Raw genomic sequence first — 1464 nt, 5'->3', positions numbered from 1 at the left:
CAGTGGGCACTGTGTGTGGGCGGGGGGGAACAGGGGCCGGGCGGGGGGGGGGGGGGCACCATGGCCATGCATTGTGGGGACACCGCGTCCATGAATGGGGACACCTTAAGCATGCGGGGGGGGACACACACACATGCTGCAGAGAGACATGGGGGACCATGGCCATGCACGGGGAGAACATGGCCGTGCAAAGGGGATGACGGCCACGCAAGGAGGACCGTGGCCATGCGTTGCAGGGACAACACGGCCACGCAAGGGGGATCACCACCATGCATGAGGGACCATGGCCATGCACGGAGGACTATGGCGGTACATGGGAGGGAACATGGCCATGCACGGGGGACCGTGGCCATGCATCGTGCGGATGCCACAGCCAAAACCAGGGGGACCACAGCCCTGCATGGGGGACTGTTGCCATGCGAGTGGGATCAGGGCCAGGCACGGGGGACCATGGTCATGCACGCGGTACCGTGGCCATGCATTGTGGTGACACCATGGCCGGGCGAGGGGGGATCACGGCCATGCATGGAGGACCACGGCCATGACTGGGGAGACCGTAGCCATGCATGGGGGGACTGTGGCCACCTCAGGGCCCTGGCAGCTGCCCCTGCCCACGTGGGCAGGATGAAAGGGGAACATCGACGGGTGGGAGCCCCGGGAGGCGCCACGTACCTCCACGATGGGGTAATAGCAGTAGCTCCAGTACCAGAAGCTCTGGGAGAACTTGTCAGTGAGGTGGGACTCGGGGGGGAAGGGGTGGAAGGTCTCGCGGCCCCACGTGTCCCGCGAGTCGCCCGCCTCCACCCCCACCTTCTCCAGGCACTGGCCCAGGGCCAGGTCCTCCACGGCGCTGGTGTGGGTGCAGGTGCGGGAGGCGAAGGCGGCCACCAAGCGCCGCAGGGCCTCCTTGCTGAGCACGTAGCCCGCCCCGCCGCTCATGTAGCCCTGCTTGACGAAGGGCTTGAAGCGCTTGCCGAAGTAGATGGGGCGCTCGGGGGAGCGGCCGGCCAGCAGCCAGCGCAGGTTGGCCACCACCAGGAAGGTGTCGTCGTCCGCCTTGAGGAACCAGTCGGCCTGGCCCAGGTGGTGCCGGTGCACGTACTGGAAGGCGCGGATGGTCTTCCAGTAGAGCTGGTGGCGGCCCTCCTGGACGGGCAGCCCCACGGCGGGGAAGCGCTCGTCCACCTCCGAGCTCATGAAGAGGGCCACGTTGCAGTGGCGTGCCCAGGTGGCCCGCACGTGCCGGGCCTTGGTCTCCAGGGTGCGGGGCCCCGTCATCACCCAGCACAGGATGCGCACCCGCTCGTACAGCGCCCGCGCCTCCCCGGCGTCCTCGCCTGCCGCCGCGGTGGGGGGGAGAACATGGTGCCGTGCTGGTCACGGTGGGGACTGTGGTCTCACAGCACGTGGTTGGGGGGTGGCCTTCAGCCCCCCACCCCAAATGGAGCAGCCGGGTGGGTGAGC

The 1464-nt window shown here is 68.4% G+C and overlaps 1 protein-coding gene across 1 annotated transcript in view; it reads right to left on the bottom strand.

Moving 5' to 3' along the window:
* Positions 1-513: 513 nt before the first annotated feature.
* LOC103903019 (glycoprotein-N-acetylgalactosamine 3-beta-galactosyltransferase 1-A) overlaps positions 514-1464 on the bottom strand; it is a 1632-nt gene continuing 681 nt past the window's right edge. Inside the window, exon 2 of the mRNA XM_009284148.2 lies at positions 514-1337. Within this exon, the coding sequence (XP_009282423.2) occupies positions 514-1278 (765 nt within the window). The 5' untranslated portion in view covers positions 1279-1337. The remainder of the gene's footprint in view (positions 1338-1464) is intronic.

This window comes from Aptenodytes forsteri, unplaced genomic scaffold (assembly GCF_000699145.1).
Source record: "Aptenodytes forsteri isolate BGI_AS27 unplaced genomic scaffold, ASM69914v1 Scaffold631, whole genome shotgun sequence".
NCBI classification, from domain to species: Eukaryota; Metazoa; Chordata; class Aves; order Sphenisciformes; family Spheniscidae; genus Aptenodytes; species Aptenodytes forsteri.
This window is presented reverse-complemented; position numbering and strand designations above follow the sequence as displayed.